This window comes from Carcharodon carcharias, chromosome 16 (assembly GCF_017639515.1).
Source record: "Carcharodon carcharias isolate sCarCar2 chromosome 16, sCarCar2.pri, whole genome shotgun sequence".
In the NCBI taxonomy this organism is placed as follows: domain Eukaryota; kingdom Metazoa; phylum Chordata; class Chondrichthyes; order Lamniformes; family Lamnidae; genus Carcharodon; species Carcharodon carcharias.
The window spans coordinates 82,459,020-82,484,334 of NC_054482.1; the positions used below are offsets into that span (position 1 = coordinate 82,459,020).

The 25,315-nt window shown below is 41.9% G+C and overlaps 1 protein-coding gene across 2 annotated transcripts in view; it reads left to right on the forward strand.

The window, feature by feature from the left end:
• rnf220a (ring finger protein 220a) overlaps positions 1–25,315 on the forward strand; it is a 510,657-nt gene that overhangs the window by 436,363 nt on the left and 48,979 nt on the right. For both annotated transcript variants that reach the window (XM_041208059.1, XM_041208057.1), the window contains one exon: positions 17,530–17,638. In XM_041208059.1, the coding sequence (XP_041063993.1) occupies positions 17,530–17,638 (109 nt within the window). The remainder of the gene's footprint in view (positions 1–17,529; positions 17,639–25,315) is intronic.

Consider the following 25,315-nt stretch of genomic DNA (forward strand, 5'->3'; position numbering starts at 1 on the left):
TTATTGCTGAGTAAGTTTTCAACATTTTCTGATGATTGAGAGTTGACTGATGTGTGGTAATTGGCGGTAATTGATAGGCTTAATAACCTGGTTGGGCTGTTCTGCAGTACTTCATTACACTGACCAGAAATCTCAGCTCATTAATGGGTTGTTTAGAAGCAGACATGTAGGACGGAATCATCCCAGATTTGCACTAAGTATGGTAGGGAGTGGTTAAAATGATGTTTTACCCATTGACCACAATGGCAGCTTTTCACACTGTATAGTCCCAAACCCTCCGCATCACTTATGCATTCCCGGCATACATGCCATTTTGATGGCGGGCGGGCTCCAATTTGCCTCGCCACTTCACCACTCGTTATCACATTTAAGGTACAGCTGCGCTCAGTGTTTCCAGCCCAGGACTGCAGCAAAGAAGACATGGCCCCGAAAGGCAAGAAGACTGCAGCCTTCGAGTGCTTTCTGCACGCTGTGGAGGCCTGCTGTGATGTCCACTAACCCTGCTCTGGTCATAGGAGGGGCAGCCACATTATCACTCAAGTAATGGCAGTGGTGATCAGTGCCAATGTTGCACAGAAGATGCATCCAATGCAGAAAGAGGATAAATGATCTCATCTGTGCAGCCATGGTATGGCAACCATCTCATCACTCTAAACTCACACTCAAGCCCATCACACGTTCATTGGCATCTCAATCACTGCCAGCTCAAGGGACATCACCACTCATTCTAACAGACATACCCTCACATGTCTACCTGGCCTCATCTCTTCTGAAGACTGCCTCCTCAGCCCTCACCATCTTAAGGCCCTACACACATCAACATGTGCCATCACGCACACCCTGGGATACCCTCCTTCCCCAGTACAGCTCTTGCCCTGCAGCCTCTTTCTTTGCCTGAGGCTACTTCTCCTTCCCCAAGCAAGACCTTGCCCTGCAGCCATTGAAAAGCCTCCCACATATGTTATGGCACAGCCGATGGTAAATGCTGAGTTGTTCAAATCTCAAAGGGAAACTTGAAACAACTGCCACAACTTGTTTTGCAATTGGTATAAATTTTGAGATGCGTGCCTTGAATTCAGTAGTAATAAGACCACTAGGTTTCATAGGTTTTTACAAAACTAGATTAATTATGTATTAACAAGAAAAATCATTTTTAAGCACATACCTATGTCTACAAATTCCTGCTATAATAACTTCTAAACCCCCTACTTAATCTGACTCCTAGTTACACTTTTGTTAAGGCAACAGTAAGACACACAGGGCAGAATTTTGCCATCGGCGAGCAGGGGGCGGGGCCTGTTCGCCGACACGTAAAATGACACGGGATGACGTTGGGCGGAACCCTTGACGTTACCCTGTCCCATTTAAATTTTCAGGTAGGTGGGGGCGCAGCAAATTCAGCTGCGGGCCCGCTGACCTGTCAATGGCCACTTGAGGCCATTGACAGGATTGTTTAAGCAATTAAAGGACCTGCCCGTCCAACCTTAAGGTTGGCGGGTCGGCCAAGAGCCCCGGCGGCAAATAGAGAAAACGTGAAACCTCATCCAGCGACAGGATGAGGTTTCATGCAGGGTTTTAAAAATTGTAATAAAGTTGTTCTGTAAATTATGAACATGTCCCAACTCGTTGTCACATGAGGGGAAATATACGGGATTTTTATTTTCTCTACTTTTAATGGTTTTAAAAGTAGAAGCGATCTCCCTAAGGCTGCACTTAACTTCAGGGAGATGTGCACTCTTTTGCGCGCACTCCCGCTTTTAGGGATTCACCCCGCCCGCACAGGGAGCGCATAGCGCTTCCTGGTGGACGTCACGTTGGGCGGGCCTTAATTGGCCCGCCCACTTAAAATGGCGGTGCAGCCTGCTTTGCTGGCAGCGATCGGCTCCGCGCCCGCCAGCTATTTGGTCGGGCCCGCCCACCTGACAGGCAGTAAATTCTGCCCACAGATTTTAAAAGACCCAGGCAAGGTGATACACAATACCCTGAACCAGTCGAACTCAAAGTGAGTTTTCTGAACTTCAGTCCTTTGAAGACAGCAGCTTAAGGCTTAGTTGTAGAAGGCTTGCCACACTTGTTAGGTCTTAAAAATGCCTACCTTTACACATAGCCTTCGCTCCTTTATATATATTTTCCCCTTTGAAAGCAAATTCCCATTGTCTCAGTATGTCTTTGGGCGTTTATCTTTCTGATAATCTCTCATATCACTAATTTTTACCAGTAATCTTTGGGAAAAATATACACACTGTTCTAAACTGCCTGGCTAGGTGACCCATTTCACCCCTCCTTTGAAAACAGTTAAGTCTGGTTTATTTAAAAATGCAATGTCCTTTTACATTCTAAACTTCCTCCATGTTTATATCAAAGCCTTCAGACCTGCTGTCTTTAACCCAATTAAGTCACTCACTCACTCACTCACTCACTCACACACACACATACATGCCACAACTTTACAATAAATTCCCATAACATTGTTATGTTTTCCTGACAATATGGCTGATCTGGTAGGTAGAGATCTGCCAGTGATTCCCCCATAAAAGTGGTGTGGTGCTGTCTGTGAAGCCTGGCACTGATAACTGAGTGCTGACTGAAGCAAGGTAGGCAAACAAACCTTGAAGTCCCAAGCAAAGTGCAGCCCACCAAGTGCGCACCTACATATGCTGTTGTGAAACACTTTGGCGTGCTTTCCCGCTGACGTGGGTGGACGATCCACTGGCGAGGCGTGAGTCCAGCAGGCTGGCCTTATAATATGCTTATGTATTACAGTGAGGTTCCTGACGTCCGAGGTGAGGAATGTGACCTGCCATCGGCAGGCTGAGTGGACGATCACAAACTGGTTTCACGACGTTGCAAAACCGATTTTTGGCCTTGCCATATTGTCCACTCACTCCACTGAACACGCCGGAAGCTGGCGGGCACGGAAAATCCCAGCTGTAATTTCCGGCTGGAAATTTCACCAGTTAGTGCCACCTTTATAGGTGTAGTGCTCTAAAGGGTGCACAGACAACAGGAACTGGTGTTCTCTGATAGTAAGCAATGTAATTTTTGTTGGTTAAACCCCAACAATAGCCCTGCAGTTTTGGTTCCTAAACTTTGGCCGGTGCCAACCTGCAGTTAAACTCTCTGGACCTGAAATGTGAGTGGGCTCCAAATCAGGAGAACAGAAAGCCTGATAATGAATTCATTACATGCCAGAAACCTGGCTAGACAAAAAAAAACTTGACTTTTGTTTTGAAACTTCTTTTTGTTATTCTCAAGTTTCTCTGGTGAATTGTTGTTTTCCTGAACAGCCTCACCTGATACCAGTACTGGAGAATAGAATATTTTCCATTTCTTGCAACCAGACCCTCCACTTTGGTTAGGAATAGAACAGGCTAGATCTGATTTTTTTTTCTGTTTGTGGGCTATTCAGTTGTTTACCCATGTGTCCTGTTTCCATAAATATAAAATCACAGTAAAAAAATGATCAACTTGAAGTTTACTTTATTGAAGATAATGGCATCATGTTCTTCACTAGAAGCTGCTAAAATAAAACTGAAGTATTCTGTTCCTATTTTTATAGGGTTTGTGGGCTATAGTTTACACACACATTGTCTAAAAATGCCAAGTTTGCCTACATGACAACAGTTACTACACTTCTAGAATAATTCAATCACTGAAGTGTTCTAGGTGCCCCAAGGTTGTGAAAGGAACAAAATAAATACAAGTTTGTTCTTTCTGAGGGCCGATATACTCCTGTTTTTTTCCTAACAAGATAAAAAAAAATGCCTTCTGTCTCTTTACAGTTTCATAAAGCTGCTGCTTGTATCTACTGAATCATGAAACGATGGTAGGAAGACACTAGATTGCGGTAGGAAGAATCTGAAGGTTACAGTTACAAGTATTTCAAACTTGTAATGAGTGCATGTTTGCCCAAGTGAAATATAACTGGTACGCTAAGTTAATTAACTGAAGTGGGTAAATATAATCTGATCTGTGCCCTGATAAATTTGCAGGATCTTAATTTACTTTTCTACTTATTGAGTAGGTGTTGAGTATTTCAGTTCAGTTATTGATTGAGGATTGCAGGTGGTCAGTTAGAAAAAGTTGTTTTGATTTTTCTGAGATGGGTGATTTGGCTCCCGGAATGGGTGTATTACTTAAGCCTAAGCCTATGGCAAGCGTTAAAATGGGGAGAAAAAATTAAATTACTGAGAGTACATGATAAATGAGGACCCTGACAGTGCTGGATTTATCTGATATCTGATTCAACTTATTGAATAGATTTTTTTTGAAGAAAATTAGTTAATCACTCTAATTAATATATTGTCCCATGTGAAATATGGCATTTATTTCAGTTAATTTCTTCAAATCTCTCTTGGTCAAATATGTCAGCAGTTTCTGTGGTACTGCCTGATCAGAGATTCGAAATAGAGAAACAAAAATTAACTGGGGTGCCTGCTTTGCATTGTCAACTAATGAATGCTATTGGAAGCATTTATGTGCTGATGTTTACTTTGCCTGACCCTTGCAACGTCAAACTAACGTATTACCACTTAGTGTTTGGGGTCAGGTGAGAAGAGTCAGTGCATGGGTGAGGCTATAGTTGCCAGTGGAACAATATTCCAGCATGAGCTACCATCCACGAGAGGTAAGGAAGGAACATTAGGAGGCAGAAGCTTAGTAGCTAGACTCACTGATCAAAATAATTTAAGACCAACCATTTAAACATACTGGATAAGAATGCTGCATTTCTCCAAAAATATACCAGGCTTTCATCGTCAAAACTACATCCTGTACTGCTATTTCTGTTTCCTACATCCTGTATCCTGTTAGACCACATATGGTTTTATATTCAGGTTAGAACTGGATAGAAACTGGCACTGTCACATTTTTGGTCTAGGACTCTTCAGAGTTTTAAAGGTTTTTCAGTGCATCTATCTGATCCAAAATCATAGAATGGTTACAACACAGGAGGCCATTCGGCTCATCGTGTCCATGCTGGCACTCTGCAAGAGCAGTTCACCTGGCCTCTCTCACCTTTTCCCCCATAGCCCTGCAAATCTTTTCTCTTTAGATAATGATCCACTTCTCTTTAGAAAGTCATGATTGAATCTGCCTCCACCATATGCTCAGGCAGTGTGTGTTAACATTAAACCCAGCACAGTCACTGAGGCTCGCTTCAGTCAAGTAGAAAGCCGCAGTTATGTACCTCCCAACGAACTACTCTAGGAAAAGCATGACAGTCACAAAGATGTGAACTTTAATTCAGAGTAACTCAGAGGCATCAGCCTTGGCTCAGTTGTAGTAGCATTCTTGACTTAGAGCCAGAAGGTTGTGAGCTCAAAATTTCCACTTCAGAGACTTGAGCATGTTATTTAGCTTGACATGCTGGTACAGTACTGAGGGAGTGCTGCAATGTAAGAGATGCTGCCTTTCGTTAGAGATTTTAAATTTAGGCTAACTACTCTCTTTGGTGGACCTAGAAGATCCTGTGTTGAAGGAAGATGTCCTAGCCTACATTTATCCCTCAGCCAACATCACTTGAAGTGGATTATTTGGTCATTTCTCTCATTGCTGCTTGTGGGACTTCATTATACAGAAACTGGCTACCACGTTGCCCTACATTAAAACAATGATTGCACTTCATAAGTGTGGATCCAAAGATGAAATGGGAGTTTTATTGATTCATTATGCAGAACTGGCCTAAACCCCTCTCTGTTCATGCTATGCCAATTTTGTTTTAACAGGGAACATATTTAGATGGTAAAATAGTTGACATCAAACCAGTGCACATCTTTTTTCTGGTTATGACCTATCATTAAAGCACTACCCTTTTGAGTTTAAATACAATAGAAGCAGCCATCCAAATATTTCTGGCTTCTGAGAATGTGTAAACTAATATGATTTAATTAATGGATTGCATAGTGAAGCCATCTGAGATGTTAATTTGGGAATTCCACTGTTTAATTTGAGGAGCAAAGAGCACACGTGTGCACTAATGTTTGACAAATGACCTGCTCTATCTGATAGACCTAGCTGGGTCCATTGAGACTCTCCACCGTGATCATTATTTGCTAATGAAGTTAATGGATTCCGTTAGAGGCTGCATTGTTGCCTAGGCAGAGACATGATATAAGATAATTAATTCAGCGTCTGAGTTACTGGGACTAGTGGGAGAACATGCCATTGAATAGGGTAAATTCAGATTTCTGAAGAATCGTCATAATAGCAAAATTTTTTTATATTTTTATGACTTTGATTATTTTGCGAGCTAACTGTTTCAATACCATGTAGTTTATAAAATAAGTCTGCACATAAATGGTTTGATGTGCAACCGTTCTAAGCCACAGATTTTCATAAATTAGCATTAAAAGTTAGGAATTAAACATTGATTTATTGTTTGATGACCAAAATGACTTATCTAGGATCTGTGACTACATATGTAACCTATAAATGCTGATATTTGATATAACAATGTTCTTTTTTGAAAGTGTTAACTTATGCAGAGATATTGTCACACCAACATTGATATTCGTCCGGCACCTTGCCCTAATAGCTATTCCTCATGTGAACTTGGAGGTTATCAAAAGCTTACAGATCACTGCCAGGTCTGATCCTACCCTTACTCAAAAACTAGAAATGCACAACTTCCATCAGGAGTCATTACACACAAACAGGAACCCTGGCTGTTGTTTCTCTTCTTACTCATTTGAGCATGGGGAGAGTATAATTTTTTTTTAAAAATAAGAGGGGTTTCAGAAATAGGTTTAGAATAAGCACATGGAATGTAGTCTAATAGGTAACCACAATCTTACCACTGTACATGTAAACAAGTTTGTTTTGTGTGCATCCACAAATGAAATAGTAATACTTTCAGTCAAAACAGATAGCAACTTGCATTTTGAAAACCATGGATCCTTGTAAACCTAGGTGAAATGCACCAAAATTAAATGGGTAATGAGCACAGCCCACTTAATAAATGTGATTTTAACAAGGTCTGGAGCATATGATCCTACAATAACTAAATCAATATTCTCTCTATTGATTGTGCAGTATTCACATATTGCACTGGTCTTTAGGTGGCACAGCAATTTTTTACAACTAAATCAGGACTTGATGTAGCCTACTCATTGATTACTGGCTACATCACACCTGCTACTTGGCTTCTTCTGGACACATTTCTAAGAATTATTTTGTCTGCCCATTTGTTATTTAGATGATCCACAAAACATTTTTTGATTACGAAAATTGCCTGGTGAGCTTGCCTAAGGCCTGTGACATTGCTTTCTGTACAACTAACCATTTGGGGTGCACAAGATTGGTACAGGTTGCATGCTTCTCCCCCTGCTTTCAGACAAAATCAGTGCTTAGCATAGGGAAGGTATCCTTTCTACACTGTGTAAAGAAACATAAACTGTTGAAATAGAATGGATTTAAATTTTTATTGCACAGAGCAAAATCAAGAAATTCCTCCAAAGCAAGTAATTAACAGGGACCACCTGCAATCTTTAATACATTCAATTCCAGAGCTATCCCTTCTTTAACCAAATAACTTGTGGTTTTTTCACGATACTTGAATGGCTGTGTATAGATCTTTTTACGCATTTTTCCTCCCTGCTCATACTTTGCAACATAAACTTGTTACACATACTTGCAGCGCGTTTGTGTTTTGGCAGAAAAATGCACAGCTGTCCTTCAAAGATTTGTAGAGTTGCTGTTGCAAACTTCCTAAATTGCAAAATCAATGTGTGACTGCCAACGTGTGAAATTCGCCCAGATCTCCTGAGTGCAGTGAATAAATGTACCCGGGCTAATTTGAGCAGCACTAAATTGCCAGGAAACAAATGCCTTTTCAATGTTTGACACTGAGGCTTGCTTACTTGCACAGTAGATGTGGTTTATAGGGCCCTTGTGCAATGATAAACGACTGCTAGTTACACTGTTGCATAAAGTGATCCTTTTGGTCTTTTGAAAGTTCCTGCTGTGATTTGAGGATGTTTATCAAATCTGAAGTATTTCTCACTTGTTTTAGATCCATGAATTAGTTAGTAAGTGCACCACAAGAAGGTCTGTGTCATACACTGCTGTTTGTTGGTGAAAAGCTGCCTACTGTTTGGTGAATAAGATAAAATTCTTCCTTCTTGCCTCCCCTTTATCTCCTCTCTCCCTCAACGGGATAATTTATAACTTCCGTCGTTCTCTTCTGGGTTTAGAAGGTGGGTAGAGCATCTCCTGTGTAGTTCTCTGCTCTTAGATCTACAGGGAGTGCAACTTATGCCAAGATTTCACCTTTATCACTCCCACCAAATTATCTGCTATTGTGTAACTGGTATAGTATCACCATGTTATTCTTTTTGGTTACACAATATATTGAAGCTATTAGTGTCCTGATGTTTTTCGAGATCTTAGTTGCTGTGTGACATAGTTTCTGAAAGGCTGGAGCTGATTTCTGGAACAGTTCAGTTTGTGATGGAAGTGTTAAGGTTTTGGTGCAAATTGCTTCAGTGCAGTAAATCAAACCTTTCCACAATGACTACCACCTCCCGTGGCCACCAATGGCTTCACTGCCCAGGGTCTCTCTGACTGTCTGTAAACAAGCTGACAGTGGGCTTTAAATCAATTAGACTGTGCAAATTGCTGCTTCAGCACTATGTATTTCTGCCTAGAATATGTTGTTATATGTTAAGAAAATTACATTTGCCGAACCATTTCAGCAAATCTGATGAAAAGTCACAGACCTGAACATTAACACTTTCTCTCTCCACAGTTGCAGCCAGACCTGCTGAGCATTTCCAGCAATTTGTATTTTCATTTCAACAGTATGGTTTAAGTAAAATAGAACATTTGCCTTCTGCTACCAAAGACAAATGATGAATTATATTATCAACTTGATGTATGACACATTATTTCCTTAAGACTGTTCAAATCAATTTGTACTTGGTGTCCCCTCCCTTGTATAGTCTCCCTTGTTCACATGTCTCTGAGAGTACTTGGGAGCACAGACCAAAGGCAATGTTGTGTTGACATTTTGTTTTATAGGAACAGGTGTAGACCATTCATCCCCTCAACCCTGCTCCACCTTTCAGTTTGGTTAGGGCTGATCTGTTCCTTAACTCCATTTACCAACCTTTGCTCTAAATTCCTTAATGCTTAACAAAAAAAAAATCAATCTGTGTTTAGAAAACTTCAATTAGCCCAGCATCTGTATTCTTTTGGAAGTGAGGGTTCCTGATTTCTAAAACCAATTGTGTGAAAAAGTGCTTCCTGATTACATTTCTAAATGTGCCCCATTGTTCTGGATTCCCCCACCAGAGGATGTAATTTCTCTGTATCTACCTCATCAAATCCCTTTATCATTTTAAAGACCTTGATTAAATCCTTCTAAACTCAAAGGAACACAAGTTTATGCAACCTGTTCTAGTGGTTTAACTCTTTAAGCCTGGTATCATTTTTTTGTTGAATCTGCACTGTAACCCTCCAAGGTCAATATAATGTTCCTGATATCCAGTGCCCAAAACTGAATGGCCCTCCTCTAGATGGAACTGACTGAGTACAGCTGCTTCATTAGTTCCTGACTTTTGTATTCCAACTCCATTAGATAAAGAGCAACGTCCACTTCACCTTTTAGATTACATTTTACATGCAAATATCTTTGCTCTCTATTAAGGAGATATTCCAATTTATTTATCTTGAAGCTAAAGTGTATAACCTCACATTTCCCCACATTTGATTCCACCTGCTCTACTTTTGTCCACTCATTAAATTTACGTTCCTTTCTAATTGACGTCCATAGAGACTTATTGTACCACCTAACATAGTGTAATCTGCAAACTTAGATATACAACTCACTGTTCCTTTGTCCACTTTATTAAAGTATATGGCGACCCAGTACAGATGCTTGTATTGGGCGTTACTGAATAGAAAGTAGTGTAGAGATTCATCACACTGGCTCCCTGACTACTTTGCATGCCATGTGCATTTCCAGTGAGGGAATTCTCAAGGGGAGGAATCTCTTGCCTGAAACAGACGGATGCTTTGTTTTAATATTCTGAAGTTCCAATGATCCCACTTTAACATTTCAACATCAGTGACAACAACCTTATAATTAGCACCATTAACATAATAATATATCCCAAGGCATTTCACAGGAGCATTATAAAATAAAACTAGTCGTCAAGCCACATCAGGGAATATTAGGGCAGGTAGCCAAAATTTTGGTAGAAGATGCAGGTTTTAAAGAGAATCTTAAAGGAAGAGAGTCTTAGAGAGTTGGAGAGGTTTAGAGAATGAATTCCTGAGCTTGCGGCATGGCAGCCAAAGGCACATGGTGGCATAATTAAAATTAGAGATGCTCAAGAGGCCAAAATTAGATGAGTTAAAAATAAATCTGAGCGTTGTGGGCTTGAGGTATTTACAGAGATAGGGAGGGAACAAGGCCATGGAGGGACTTGAAAACCAGGATGAGCTTCATTAAATTTTCTGATATTCTTGGATTCATTATAATGAATGATCATGGGAACTGAGACTCCAATTTAAGTGTCTTCAGCTGTTCATTTGAAAAGTTCCAGAAGAACACTCTTTGAACAATTTACAGGATGTTTTTGTGTCACTTTTGTTTTTGCTGCAGTGCGTTTGAACATTTTTGGCAGCCTTTTTTCTCCCAACACCATCATAGAAAATCCTTATGGGGATAAGCCCTTTTCACGACATTTTATTGAAAATATTCAGGAGACCTGAGCTAGTAATTTAAGGAACAACAACTTAGGAAAACAATTTCTATTTGTATAGTATCTTTAACATAATGAAACATTCCCAAGGCGGTTCATAGGAGCATTATGAAACAAAGTATGACACTGAGCCACACAAGAAGCTATTGGGTCAGAAGCCCAAAAGCTAGTTGAAAGAGGTACATGTTAAGGAGTTTCTTAAAGGAGAAAAGCAAGGTAGAATGGCAGAGAGGTGTAGTGAGGGAGTGCCAGAGCTTGAGATCTAGGCAACTGTAGGCCCGACCACCAATTGTGGAGCAAATATGATTGGAATATGCAAAAGGCCCAGAAGTAGATGAGCAAAGATATTTCAGAGGGTCGTGGAGGAAATTACAGAGATAGGGAGGGGCGAGGCCACGGAGGGATTTGAAAACAAGGATGAGTATTTTAAAATTAAGGCGTTGCTTGACTAGGAGCCGATGTATATCAGTGAGCACAGGGATGATAGAGGAATGGGATTTTCCATGATTTAAGATACTGGCAGCAGAGTTTTGCATGACCCTAAGTTTATGGAGGTAGAATGTGGGAGACCAATCAGAAGTACGTTGGAATAATTGAGCCTAGAGATAACAAAGGCATGGATGAGGGTTTCAGCAGCAGATGACCTGAGATGGGCAAAGTCAGGCGCTGTTACGGAGGTGGAAATAGGAGGTCATAATGATGGTACAAATATGAGGTTGGAAGCTCAACTTGGGATCAGATGTGACACCAAGGTTGTATAAAGACTGCCTTAATTTCAAACTCTTGCCAGGGAGAGGGATGGAGTGCATATCTAGGGAGCAGACTTCCTAGCTCAGCATGACGCTGAGAAGCTGAATTTATTCTAAAATGACTGAAAATAAAAAGTTGATATCAGGTAAAGTAACCACTTTAACTATCGGATTGTTGTAAAAACTCAGTTGGTCACCAACGTTCTTTAGGTAAGAAACCCTGCCATTTTTACCTGGTCTGGCCTCTGTGTAGTTGACTTTTAATTGCCCGCTGAAATGGCCTAGCTAGCCATTCAGTTGTATAAATTCAGAGATAATCAATTAATGATGGCCTTGTCAACAACACCTGAGAATGAATCATTTTTTGAAGAGGGCCAATGGAGGGATGCCAGGGAGACCAGACTCTATTAATGGAATTCTGCACTGACTAGAATCTATTAGCATATGTAATATCACTCATCAAAGGAACAGTATCTACGAAAGATTTGGCTTACAAGGAATTCCATAACTTGAGTTTTATCACATGCTTCCAACAGACCTGCAGTGAACTTCCACCACATAGCTTGACATTGCTGACTTTTATGGTTTGCGATTATTTCAATGGCCACTGGAATCATCAGTAGCAGAAATCAGTTAGTGATCAATAAGCGTGCAAAGTGACCAATGCTTTATTTACTTGATTAAGAAAGTTAATCTCCTTTGCCACACCAGACTCCCCAACAGCAGAATCAGAGGGCTATATAAACTTTCAGGAGACCAAGAGCATTATAGCGTACATTCATGTGGTCCTATACAATGCCACTATTTATAGGAATAGAAAATATTTGACATTCTCATTGTATTTTGCAACCATCACCACTGGATTGTACATGTCAGTACAGCTCCCACAATTCCTTTTTTAAGGCAGTCCACCTCTGTTAACTCAAAGAAACAGTCTTGGGTGACTTTCTGATCAAGATTCCTAATGGATCCATGTTTGATGACACATCTGTATCTGTGAGCATCAGCTGAGCACAGGTATAAAGAGGCGCTTGAGACTACTAGATTGATCACTGAGCACATCATTGACATATTGAAGCAGTACTTCAAGTTCCTGATTAGATCCGGGGGTCATCCAGATACAATAGTCTGGCTAAAGTTTTGATATGCTTTCAGGTGCTGCATGCTGCATAGCCTCACCTTGCAAAGAAGCAGCGTTATGGCGGTCTCTAAGGAGGAAGGCTAACAAGCATTTCAAAGGGAACACAAAAAGGAGCAGAAAAACTGAACATACTGAAGAAACAGAACTTGATACTGGTCACTGAAACCATTTGTTGAGCTGTCATACAGACTCATTATACTCAGCGCGGCCCCATCTGCCCTCTCAGGTGGAAGTAAAAAATCCCATGGTACTATTTCGAAGATAGCAGGGGAGTTATCCCTGGTGTCCTGGCCAACATTTATCCCACAATCAACATCAGAAAACAGATTATCTGTTCATTATCACATTGCTGATTGTGGGAGCTTGATGTTTGGGAATTGGCTGCTGTGTTTTCTACATTACAGCAATGACGACACTTGAAAAACTACTGCACAAGAATACAGGAGGTAGGAGTAGACCAAACGGCCAGTCGAGCCTGCACTACCATTCAGTATAATCATGGCTGATCTTGGACTTCAACTGCATGTTCCCAACCGCTTCGCATATCCTTTGATTACATGAGACCAAAAATCTGTCTGTCTCACCCTTAAATATATTCATTGATGGAGCATCCACAACCCTCTGAAGTAGAGATTTCCAAGGATTCACAATCCTTTGAGTGAAGAAATTTCTCTTCATCTCAGTCCTAAATGATTGTCTCCTTATCTTGGGACCATGCCCCTGTACTTTAGATTCCCCAGTTGGTGGAAACAGCATCTGTGTCTACCCTATCAAGCCCCTTCAGAATTTTGTAGGTTTCACTGAGATCATCTCTTATTCTTCTAAACTCCAGAGAAAATAGAGCCAATTTACTCAATCTCTCATCATAGGACAACCCTGACACCAAGGGGACCAATCTAGTAATCCTTTGCTGTATTGCCTCCAATGTAAGTATATAGGTCCTTAAATATGGAGACCAAAATTGCACACAGTATTCCAGGCATGGTCTTACAAAAGCCCTGTACAACTGTAGCAAGTCTTCTTTATTCCCGTACTCCAATCCCCTTTCATTTGCCTTTCTAATTGCTTGTTTTTGCATGCTGTGTTCCTTTTACGAGCAAACTGAAGTCTCGGAACATCAACGTTTGTAAGTTTCATGCCTTTTTAAAAATATTCTGCTTTTCTGTTCTTACGACCAAAGTGAATAACCTCACACTTCCCCACATTATATTCCATCTACTATCTTGTTGCCCATTCACTTAACCTGTCCATATCTCTTTGTAGTCTATCAGTATCCTCCTTACAGCTTACATTTCTATTTAGTTTTGTATTGTCAGCAAACCTAGAATCTTTACTCTCTGTCTCTTCGTCTAAGTCATTAATATAGATTGTGAATAACTGAGGCCCCCGCACCGATCATTGTGGCACTCCATTAGTCACAGCCTGCCAAGTTGAAAAAGCCACATTTATGCCTTACTTTTTGCTTCCTGTCTGTTAACCAATCCTCTAACCGTGCTAATATATTACCCCCAACTCCATGAGCCCTTATTTTGCCCATTAGCCATTTGTATGGCACCTTATTGAGTGTCTTTTGGAAATCCAGTTATACTACATCTATTGCTTTTCCTTTACCACACTAGTCAGATCCTCAAAAAACTCATAATACATTTGTCAAACACAATTTTCCTTTCGTAAAACCATGTTGACATTGTCTGATCCTATTATGATTTTCTAAGTGCATTTTTAAGACTTCCTTAATAATAGATTCCAACAATTTCCCAATGACTGATGTCAGGCCAACTGGCCTACGGTTCCCTGTTTTCTCTCTCTCTCCTTTCTTGAATAGTAGCGTTACATTTGCTAACTTCCAATCTGTTGGGACCAAACCAGAATCTAGGGAATTTTGGAAAATCGTAGCCAGCACATCCACTCTCTGCAGCTAACTCTTTTAAAATCCTAGGATTAGGCAATCATGATCCTGGTGATTTGTTGGATTTTAGCCCCTTAAATTTCTCCAGTTCTTTTTCTCTGCTGATATTAATTATCTTAATTTCCTCACTTTTTAGCACCTAGTACCCTGTATTTCTGGTATGCAGCTTATGTTTTCTACTTTGAAGGCAAACACAAAATATTAAATCTGTCTCTGCCATTCCCTTACTCTCTGCAATAATTTCCCCTGTCTGCTTCTAAGGGACCACTGTTGACTTTAGCTACTCTTTTCCTTTTAATATATGTGTAAAAGCTCTTAAAATCTGCTTATATATTCCTGGTTCATATACTATCATATTCTAGTTTTCCCCTTGTCAACCTTTTGGTCCAGTCTATATGAAGACTAAAGTCCCCATGGTTATTACATTGCCTTTGTTACATGCTCCAATAATTTGTTTAATTCTTTGTCCAATTGTATAACTACTGTTAGCTGGCCTATAAATTACTCTCAGCAGCATTTTCTGACAGTCACTCCTAATTTTCACCCATATTGATTCTACTTTATGATCTGAGCAGAGATTCTTCATCGCTAATGTCCTTGTGTCAGCTTTTACTATCGGGACACCCCTCCTGCTTTGCCATTCTGTCTCTCTTTGGTGCATTGAATGTAAAGCACTTTGGGGTGCTTTACGAAAGATCACTTTTTGCTAGGCAGAGGTGACTAATCATACAAATGATGTATTGCACTATGTGATTATGTTCAGTTTCTACAGAAAGGTTATTGTGATTTGATGTCTTACGAAAAATGTTTACAAGTTTGTCTTGAAGTGTCATTGATAAACTTTGTGGCTCCAAACAGGACAATATTTTATGAGGGATTTTGAAGTGTGTAAAATTGAGTTTTGAAGTATTTTTAAATGGAAGAGATTGATGATATTGAATTTTCATTGGCTGCGCATTGTGATGAAATTATTATATACTAGTTGATTGTTTCCAGGTAATTAATTTTAGAAATTCTTATTGGTAAATACTTACTACTATAGACACATTTTGGTCTTCTCAATACTTAGCGTCTAGGAAAGGATAGTGATGTGGAAGAGTTTGTACTTTCTCATGCACAATGGTAACATCATAATGGTCTCCATATGAATTGAAACATTTTTCCATTCAGCTATTCAAAGCAAAATGGTTGAACCAGTATCTGTAGCACTCCTGGGTAATTTTTTCCATTCATTTTGAATCCATAATAATAGCCTTTCCAAGGAAAACTTTGGGCTGAATTTTCCCAGGCCTTTGGAAGTGGGGGAGTGAGTTTTTGGGGACAAGCAAATTCTGAAAAAAAGGGTGTTGGGCCGGTTTACTGACACGTTCTCATCTCCAGCTGATTTTCCCAAGAGTAGCCTGGGTCCAGTGCCTGCAAACTGGTCTTTGTGGTGAAATAGCAATCAATGTTATCAAATGACTAATTATCGGCACAGCTGGCATCACCTGTGCCCCCGTTATGTTAGCACCCTGGCAGCGAAGAGGAGGCAAGTTCACACAGGGCGGTTGGAGCTATGAGAGAACTGAAGGAGACTTAATGGTTACCATCAGAAAATGGCAAGACTGCTGTCTTCCCAAGTCCAAAGCTGTATTATTGAGTGAGGATTTCATGGAGATGGATGGCCCCGGCTGTCATGGGACTAACACAGTGGCAATCATTCCACTGATATTAATGGCACCTCCATTACTTCCTGCCCCTCCTGCTTAGCCTTCAACAGCATTCTCACTGGTGACACAGTGAGGGCTGCTGGCCTCCCTTGCAGTGAATTGTGCTGTGTTCACCTTCCACCTCCAGAACTTACCCACTGTATCTAATTGGATGGTGATTCTGGAGGAAGCCTACTAATTGGCCACCTCTTGTAAAATTAAGCTGGCAGGCATGTTGCAGCAGTAAGCGGCATTTGATGTGGAAATGATTCTGCCTACCTAATATTTTCAAAGTTGGGAAAATTTCAGCCCTTTGTCTCTCCGTTGGTCCAATTATTCATACCTTTATATTAGCAGTGTTACCAATGACCACATGCTTTTATATAGCACTTTTACTGAGTCACGTATCCTCACATTTAAAGTATTTTTGTGCTTTTCCAATTCTTTGTTGTGCAGGGGAAGAGATAGATCTAGTCAGATGCATCTAGCCTCTTGTGTGCTTTCTTTTAATGTCGCCTCTGATGCATATATCTCTGTGGCCAGCATGACAGCATAATTATTCTTAATTTGATTCTCAGTTTGACATCCTCTCTTTGCTGTATTACCCATTTAGTGACCTGACAAGAGTGGCAATATAAAGATGAGGCTGCCACTTAGCATGATAGCACTTAAATTTGGGTTCTTTCCAGAGGTACTTTAAAACTATAGTCTACTTTTCAGTGATGCACTTGCTGATCATTCATCAGTTTATCTAAGGACAATCCTGTTGGTCTAATTCTTTTTAACGTCCCTTCCCCTCCAGCCTCTGCACCCTACTCCATCCTTTCCACTGCCCTTTCCATAGTCATTTGCCTTGCTGTTCTTATCTCATCTGAATTATTGCTCATATTTGCTTAATATTTTTAAATGTATTGAATTTGTTGCTATGCCTATTCCAGATCTGTAAACTAAGGGATGATGAGATCAAGGGACTGATGTGGCTAATTGAAATAGGGGAAAGGCAAGAAAGATAATAGACAAATATACATCATAGCGGTCAATGTATTGTGCAGAATATTTATGTACAAGTTTGAAAGCACTTGGTACTGTTTTACAGTGACACTTCCACGTTAACTTTGAAACCATGGCAATCTAGTGTGAATTTTTGTAACCATTGTGAGTTCAAACCTTATCTATTTTATTCAAGAATATTGTTAAGTACTTAATGTTGTTTATAGTTTTCCAATTATGGGAGGGTGTATGCTTTAAAAAATTGGGGCTCAACAACTGCTATTTCAAATGTGTTTTAACTAAACTAGTGAATCTCCAATCTAATTTGTTTTTCTTGTATCTGCAGGATATCTGAAGATGCAACTGTAACGACAATTGAAGCACTGAAAGCCCGCATCCGTGAATTGGAACGACAGCTGTCCCGTGGGGATCGGTATAAATGTCTTATTTGCATGGTAGGCATCGTTTTAGTTCCAGTGTGAAAGTCCTGCTGTCTGTGTTGTTAACAATCATAATTAGCCTGAGGATTTAATTCTTTAACACACAATTTTGGAAGTAGCATTTCAAATTGAAGACAGTTGTGATCAACAGACATTTTCAGCTGCATTTGGGAGAATCAACAAGAACTGATATTAATGTAGCATCTTTAATGTATTGAAACGTCCCAAGGTGCTTAACAGGAGCATTATAAAACAAAATATGATACAGCCACATAAGAAGTCATTAGTTCATATGACCAAAAGCTTGATCAAAGAGGTAGGTTTTAAGGACCCTCTTAATGGAGGAAAAAGAGGTAAAGGTACGTGAGGTATAAGAAAGGTGTTCCAGAGCTTGAGACCGTAGGCAACTGGAGGGGCAATTAAAAATGGAGAGACATAAGAGACCAGAATTATAGGAGCGCAGATATCTTGGAGGTTTATGGGGCTAGAGGAATTTATAGAGATAGGGAGCAGCTAGGCCATGGAGGGACTTGTAAACAAGGATGAGAATTTTAAAATCAAGCTGTTGCTTGACCGGAAGCCATTTAGGTCAGTGAGCACGGGCGATGGGTGAGTGGGGCATGCTTGAGAGTTAAAACATGGGCAGCAGAGTTTGAATGCCTCAAGTTTACAGAGGGTAGGATGTAGGAGTCAGGCCAGAAGCACATTAGAATAGTTGAGTCTAGAATGAGCAAAGCTGTGGAAGAGTTTCAGCAGGAAATGAGCTGAGAAAGGGGCAAAGTTGGACAATGTTACTGAGGTGGAAACAGGTGGTCTTTGATGGCAAATTATGACGAATATGATGACGGAAGTTCATCTTGGGAATCATGTGACACAAAGGTTGTGTACAGACAGTTTAATCTCAGACTGTTGCCAGTAAGAGGGATGGAGTTAGTAGGTAGGGAACGTAGTTTGGAGCAGGTACCATAAACAGTGGCTTCAGTCTTCCCAGTATTTATTTGGAGGAAATTTCTGCTCATCTGGTATTCGATGTCTGATAAGCAGTCTGGTAATTTAGCAATACTGGAGAAGTCAAGAGAGGTGGTGGTGAGATTGAGTTGAATGTCTACACATAGGTGTAAAAGCTTATGTGGCACCTTTGGATGATGTTGTGGAGGGGCTGAGAAGTAGGAGGAGGCCAAGGATTGATTTTTGGTGGACACTGGGGGAACGGTGCAGGTGGAGGAAGAGAAGCCATTGCAATTGATTTTGATTAAACAGATTAGAAAGAACCAGGTGAGAACAGTCCCACCCAGCTGGACGACAGTGGGGAGGCAGTGGTGTGGTCAACCATGTCAAAAGCTGCAGACAGATCGAGAGGAGAATATTTACCTTTTGTCACAGTCACATTGGATGTCATTTGTGACTTTGATAAGAGCTGTTTCAGAATTGTGGCAGTATACGAGCCGTGATGCCTGCTGTCAAGGTCATTTCACCACTTGAATCATTTTAACAACATGGCCTCAGATTATGGTACAACTGTTCTGGTTTATTGAGCACTGTGGAAAATCAGGAACTGCAAAACAGAGTTATAGATTACAATAAATAAAGCACTGAGTGACATGACGCTCATACCTTGCAATCTCACCATGATTGGTTGGTTTCTTTAAGCCACTTTCAGTTGTTTGTTTACACTGTCTTTTCTTTCTTTAAATTGTTGGTTTTTAAGTAGGATGTCTCTGCTCTGATACTAGGTGACACTGGATTTCTGGAAGAAATGGATTCAAATTTGTTTGTGTTGAGTCAGCTTCCTATACTCTCATGCATGATTGAGACTGGTAATTTGCCTTGTTTGCAGGACACCACTGAAATTTAGCTGCCCACTAAAATGTCTGTTGTGTTTTCAATTTTGCTGGTAAGCTTTAGAAATTGCTAGTTTAAAAAACTAAATTGCATACAAACCATGATACCTGCTGTCATGGTGCCAGTAATCCATTACCACATCAAGGTCATTCCATCACTTGAAAACTGCTATTCCTGCACATGAACAGTGAGAAACACTGTACTTGACGTGTACTTAGTCTGATTTGACTTTTCTCCAAATATGTTGCTTCTCATATAGGTGTTCCATAATTCTGCGTTATGTCCCTGCTCCACCCCTATTTATTGTCTAATGTGCAGAATAAGTTGTTCTGTTGCATAATAAACAGAGTGCTGTACTTCATTTGCAGCTTGGTACTTCAAAAATATATTAGCATGGATTTTGCAGTCAATGGCAAATGATCAACACTCACTGTGCCTTGCAGCTACACTCATCCATAGACTTATGAGGGACTTTACACTGCAAAATGTAGTTATTACAGAGTTGAAACAATGCAACATACTTTACAGGGGATTGGAGATTTGTGTGAACAGGGAAAGCATTGGCATGCCTCCTTAACCAGTCAGATTGAAGAATACTTACTGGGAGATGCAGAGCAGGCTCATTAGTGCCTATAGAGCTCCAAAATGGTGTTTGCAGCACTTGAAGGGTAAATTATGCCAGACATCATATTAGTGCAGGAGTGTGAAGAATGAACATCCACTGGAAGTATGCATACATGTAGATCAGGACGTCAGTCATCATGCAACGCTGATTTGACATCAGTGATACCATTTTGGAGTTCAGTGTTGCAGCCAACTCCCTCTATTAACCTTGTGCAGCTGAACCCCTGTGTTGAGCAGCAGGAATGACCTTCAATCAGTGCTATTTAAAGCGATCATCAACTACATGCAGCTTGGGCTTGGCCTAAATAGCCAAGTGGTTATGGTACTGGGTTTGTAACCCCAAGATCAAGAGTTCAAATCTCACAATGGCAAACTATGAAAACAATGTAACTTCATCTGAAAACAGATGGAAACGGGTTTGTACTCGAAAGAGTTACCCTGAATATTAGAGTATCAAGAGTTCAAGTCTCACAATGGCAAACTATGAAACAATGTAACTTCATCTGAATAGGAACAGATGGAAACGTGTTTGTACTCAAAAGAGTTACAAAGGCTTGGCCTAAATAGCCAAGTGGTTATGGTACTGGGTTTGTAACCCCAAGATCAAGAGTTCAAATCTCACAATGGCAAACTATGAAACAATGTAACTTCATCTGAAACAGATGGAAACGGGTTTGTACTCGCAAGAGTTTGGCCTAAATAGCCAAGTGGTTATGGTACTAGGTTTGTAACCCCAAGATCAAGAGTTCAAATCTCACAATGGCAAAACTATCAAGAGTTCACTGCCCTCTTGCATGAGAGCTGATTGGTTGATGCTGACAATCTTCAACTCTGTCAGAAAAGTCATTAATTCACTCCAAAGAGTTACTTGTTGCTTGGCCTAAATAGCCAAGTGGTTATGGTACTGGGTTTTAACCCCAAGATCGAGAGTTCAAATCTCACAATGGCAAACTATGAAACAATGTAACTTCATCTGAAAACAGATGGAAACGGGTTTGTACTCGAAAGAGTTACTTGTTATTTTTTTTTCTCTGGCTCTTGCTACCATTCCAGAAGTTGCTAGGATTGCAGGCTTCCTCATGGTGCAGGGCGCTATTAACTGCACGCACGTCACTTTGCAGGTGCTGCATGTCAACTTTGCCTTATACCAGAACTGGAAGGAATTCCATTTCCCTCAGTGCCCAGCTGGTGTATGATCATTGTAATAGTCACGTCATGCCTACAAATCTTATTGGGGGGTGGGCACTTTACTTTAAAGAAAACATGAAATATGGACACTTTACCTTCATAAAATGGACTGTGGAAAGTCAGGTGACTTCCAATGTGGCTTCTGGACACATAGAGACAATGGGCGGAATTCTTGCATCCGGTGGGTTTCGCGGCCGGCAGGAGCAGAGAATCTAGCGGGAGGCAAAAAATCGAAAACCTGTTGTTGTAAAACCAGGTCCCAATTCTCCCAACGTTTTTATGGCGGGTCAGTTATCCTGCTGACTTGTGGCATGAATGTCATTTGCATTCATTAGCATGTCATGAATGCTCATTAAAACAGCTGCTTGCCAGAACCTTGTCACACTTTCCAATCTTCTGTCATGCCAGTGGGAAATTATGTCAGCATCAAACCCGTTTGAAAAGGGGTAGCGTGCAGAAGTTGGATCTCGGTTCGCTGGTAACTTCAAGGTGAGTGATACATACCTGCCATCGCATTGTGCCAGCCTTGTTGCGATGAATGCCACTTTGCTGGGGCTGTAGGTTTGGACGACTACTCTTTGCGTTCATTGCCCCGAGGCACACAGCTGTGCTGTGGTACTCAGCAGGCCTCCACTTTTAGAGACAAACACTTCAACCAGGGGTGGGCTGTGAGGCGAGGGATTGGGCTGACAAACACAAGGGGGTCAATGGGGAGGGAACGCTGTGGAATAGCAGCCGGGGGGAAGGGCGAACACGAGAGGGGCCTTTCTGGGGTCACCCTCTAACCTTGTGTTGCCACCAGAGTGAGCAGGAGTCTACTTAGAGAGAAAAGAGGAAGACCTCCTTGCAATGAAAGCAATTTCAAACCAATGGCTTCATTAGCACTGTTAAACAGCTACTCAGAACTCAGTGGCTACACATAACAGTCACTGCATCTCAAGTGTAACACATAGGAATGTAGAATTTAGGAATGCAGGCTATAGTGAAGGAGGCAGAGCTGTATCATATATGGCATTCCATCAATGAAGGCCTGTCGCGTGTTTACCAGATGTGACACCCCTAATGGGCCAAAGGGCATCCACTCATTTACCATGAGCAACTGATTGGTCATTAATTTGCCGCATCAGAGATTGGAGTACAGAGCTAGGTTGGGTCAATCGTCTCACTTAAACTTTAGTATTCCACACAGGGCTCAAGAAGTTACATATCTGTAATTCCAACTTGGTCACCTTGATGTGTATGAGAGTGTCTGTCTCAGGGCAAGGTGATATCAGCCATCATGCAGGCAGGGCAGGAAAAACTATGGACCCTGATAGTCTCCAAACGTGTCATCCTCTGAGCTTCACTTGCCAGACCTAGGGTTTATCATCCAAGAGTCTCCTATTTACAGATTAGCAAGAGGCAGTGCCGTGCACGTCTGTGCTTGTCCCGAGATCTGGTACATCACATATGCCATATTCTTTGTGAAGACCTGATGCCACGTGGAGTTGGGGGGTATTCTTTCCAGTGGCTTTGAAGGTGACCACTGCAATCAATTTTCTTGGCCACTGGTTCTTTCCAAGGATCAACAGGTGACCTGTGCAGCATATCTCAGTTCCCAACACATTGATGGATAAAGGAGGTCACAGATGCCCTTTACAAGAAGGCCCATAATTATCTCAGGTTTTCTCTGGACGAAGATAGCCAGGCTGCGAGATTAACCGGCTACACCACCATCTCAGGTTTCCCTAGAATGAAGGCTGCAATAGATTTCACACCTGTGGCTATATGGGCTGCGTGGCAGCAGGCCCTAATGTTTATAAACCGCAAAGGCCATCACTCCTTCAATGTGCAACTGGTGTGTGATCGCTGGAAGCACATACTGCACGTTTGTGCATGGTACTCTGGGCATTGCCATGACTCACTCCAGGCACCTGAGATTTTCGAGGGGCCATTACGTCTGCAGGGATGGCTGCTTGAGGATAAGAGGTACCCACTGAAATGATGGCTGATGACACCGGTACGTCACCCACAGAGACCTTCCGGTGAGAGGTACAATGCTGCTCGCAGCTCCACACGCTCCCTTACAGAGCAGCCCATAGGGCTTCTGAAGATGTGCTTCAGATGCTTGGACCGCTCACTCCAAATCACTCCCATCAGGGTTTCCTGCATCATTGTAGTGTGTTGCACCTTTCACAATCTGGCTATGCAAAGAGGATGACCTGGAGGAGGATGAGAACCCATCAGAGGATGAAGATTTGGAGGCTCAGGAGCTTTAGGAGGCTGCTGAGAGTCCATATGAGCGCGATCACACCATGGAAGAAGGAAGACATGGGAGACATGCCCGTGATACGTTAATCGCTGACAGGTCCCAAGAAGAGTAAAGTCAAGTAAGGGAATATGGCCACATCTCTCTCAGCCCTCAATGCAATCTTCTTTCAACTCAGGGGATATCCACCCACTTGCAGTGAGAATGAGTCCCGCATTCGCACTTGCCTCATGAATCACCAGGCCATGATCTTTGCTTTGGTCCATGGGGTCCTGTGTGTGAGCTTACTCTGGGAGCTGAGAAGCCCACTTAGGAACAAGATTGATGCGAGAGAAGATTTCGCTGCCATCCAATGATGTTAGCACTGCTGCAACTAAGGTGGGGATATGCACAGGGATCTCCTCCTCCCGTGCATGTCTTTTCTTCTGCACCTACCACTGAAGAGACACACATGCTGCTAGATTATCAATGCTAATAAGCTTCCCTCAATCAAGGATGTTCTTTGAGGAAGAAGGGTGAGGAATGCTTACATCACACTTTCAATAAAGATTTAAACACATCTCCCTGACATCACACAAGGGGTGCAGATACTAGTTCAGCTGAGTTTGACATCACAGGAATATTAATATCACAGTGGGACACTATAACTGAGTGAAAGGAAAGCTAAACCTTGAAATAAGAAGACTCCAAAGTACAAAATCATGTCTTCAGTTGACAGGAACATTCACATAATCATCGAATGCATTAACAAAAGTGCAATGTAGTTACATGTCTAGCACACCCATGACCCAAAAGTGACATCAATTTTTCTTCAGTTTCCTAACTCTACTGCTAGACTTGGGTGCAGCTCCAACATCTGCAGCAGAGGTGGAGGCAGACTGCTACATCCTGATGTCTGTGATGATCTTGGCAGTTGTCCTGTGGTGGCCCTAGGTGGCCTGAGAAGCTGGACTGGATGGGGCCATAGGCAGAGGGGGCTGTGAGCAGCTACATACCCTTGGGAGTGTCCTGAAAAGAAGCCACCAGGGTGTCCAGCTGACTCCTATCCTCCCTGTGGTGCCCGAGGGCTCTGCCCTGACTCCTGCAGAAGATGATGCGCCTGGACGGGGGGTCAGGGTGCCTCGTCGCCATGTTCCCTACATCCTGATGGTGCCCACCAAGGTATATGGCCATGGTGTGCAGGGCCGAGCACAAATATGGCAAGTCCTGCTGGGCCAAGGCCTCCATGGTGGTCGCCAGCCTTCCCATGGTGACCTTGAGGTGCTCGCATGGCAGAGCCACGAAATTGGACAATGTGGATGGACACCTTCATCGTTCGCCCTTGTCTGCTGAGTGACTGCGAAATCTTTGCCTGATGTTCCGCTGCCTGTTGTTGTATTTCCTGCAGAGAATTAGCTGCTGCTTCCAGAAGCTCATCGTCTGACTCGGACCGAGCGAGTGTCTGGTCTCCGGCAACCCTCCGAGAGCTGGAGACCTTGGCTGCCCCTGCTTTCAACTGCTGCGGGGACTTGTCAGTGAGATGTTCCCCTGAAAGTGAGCCCGAGCCTAATCTACATCTGTGCTCCAGTGTCTCTGAGCTGGTGGAGGGTGCGATTGAGCACCGTGAAGGTTCTTCTGGAGCTTCGTCCTTGGATGAGGTCAGCGGGCTCACACTGGTGATGCTGGAATGGCTTGGGGGCCTCGATGTGCTTGTGCCTAGAAAATAGAAAAGAGAGTTTCAGTTAGTAAGCTTGAGCTAGATAAGACTGCACACGACTCACTGTGAATGTCAGGATTTGATGAGGTGCTGG